This window comes from Buceros rhinoceros, unplaced genomic scaffold (genome assembly GCF_000710305.1).
Source record: "Buceros rhinoceros silvestris isolate BGI_N320 unplaced genomic scaffold, ASM71030v1 scaffold2051, whole genome shotgun sequence".
NCBI lineage: Eukaryota > Metazoa > Chordata > Aves > Bucerotiformes > Bucerotidae > Buceros > Buceros rhinoceros.
In genome coordinates this window covers 7,444-7,670 of record NW_010393452.1, presented here as the reverse complement: position 1 = coordinate 7,670, position 227 = coordinate 7,444, and the positions used below count along the sequence as shown (strand labels likewise).

Genomic DNA, 227 nt, shown 5'->3' with positions numbered 1-227 from the left:
AACAGCGGGTTTTGCTTTCGCTTCCCCCCGCCCGGGTTCTCAGGCCGTTGAAGCCGAGCGCAGGCGAGCCCCCGTCCCCTCACCTGTCGCCTTCCTCGTCTGAGGCAATGCCCAAGGTGAAACGGAGCAGGAAGCCTCCCCCGGACGGCTGGGAGCTGATTGAGCCCACGCTGGATGAGCTGGACCAGAAGATGAGGGAAGGTGAGCGGCGGGGCCGGGGGGCCTCA

The 227-nt window shown here is 67.0% G+C and overlaps 1 protein-coding gene across 1 annotated transcript in view; it reads left to right on the top strand.

Annotated features, from left to right (window-relative positions):
- Positions 1-84: 84 nt before the first annotated feature.
- The window catches only part of BUD31 (BUD31 homolog (S. cerevisiae)), a 1,709-nt gene continuing 1,566 nt past the window's right edge, over positions 85-227 (top strand). The window contains exon 1 of the mRNA XM_010144837.1: positions 85-201. Within this exon, the coding sequence (XP_010143139.1) occupies positions 108-201 (94 nt within the window). The 5' untranslated portion in view covers positions 85-107. The remainder of the gene's footprint in view (positions 202-227) is intronic.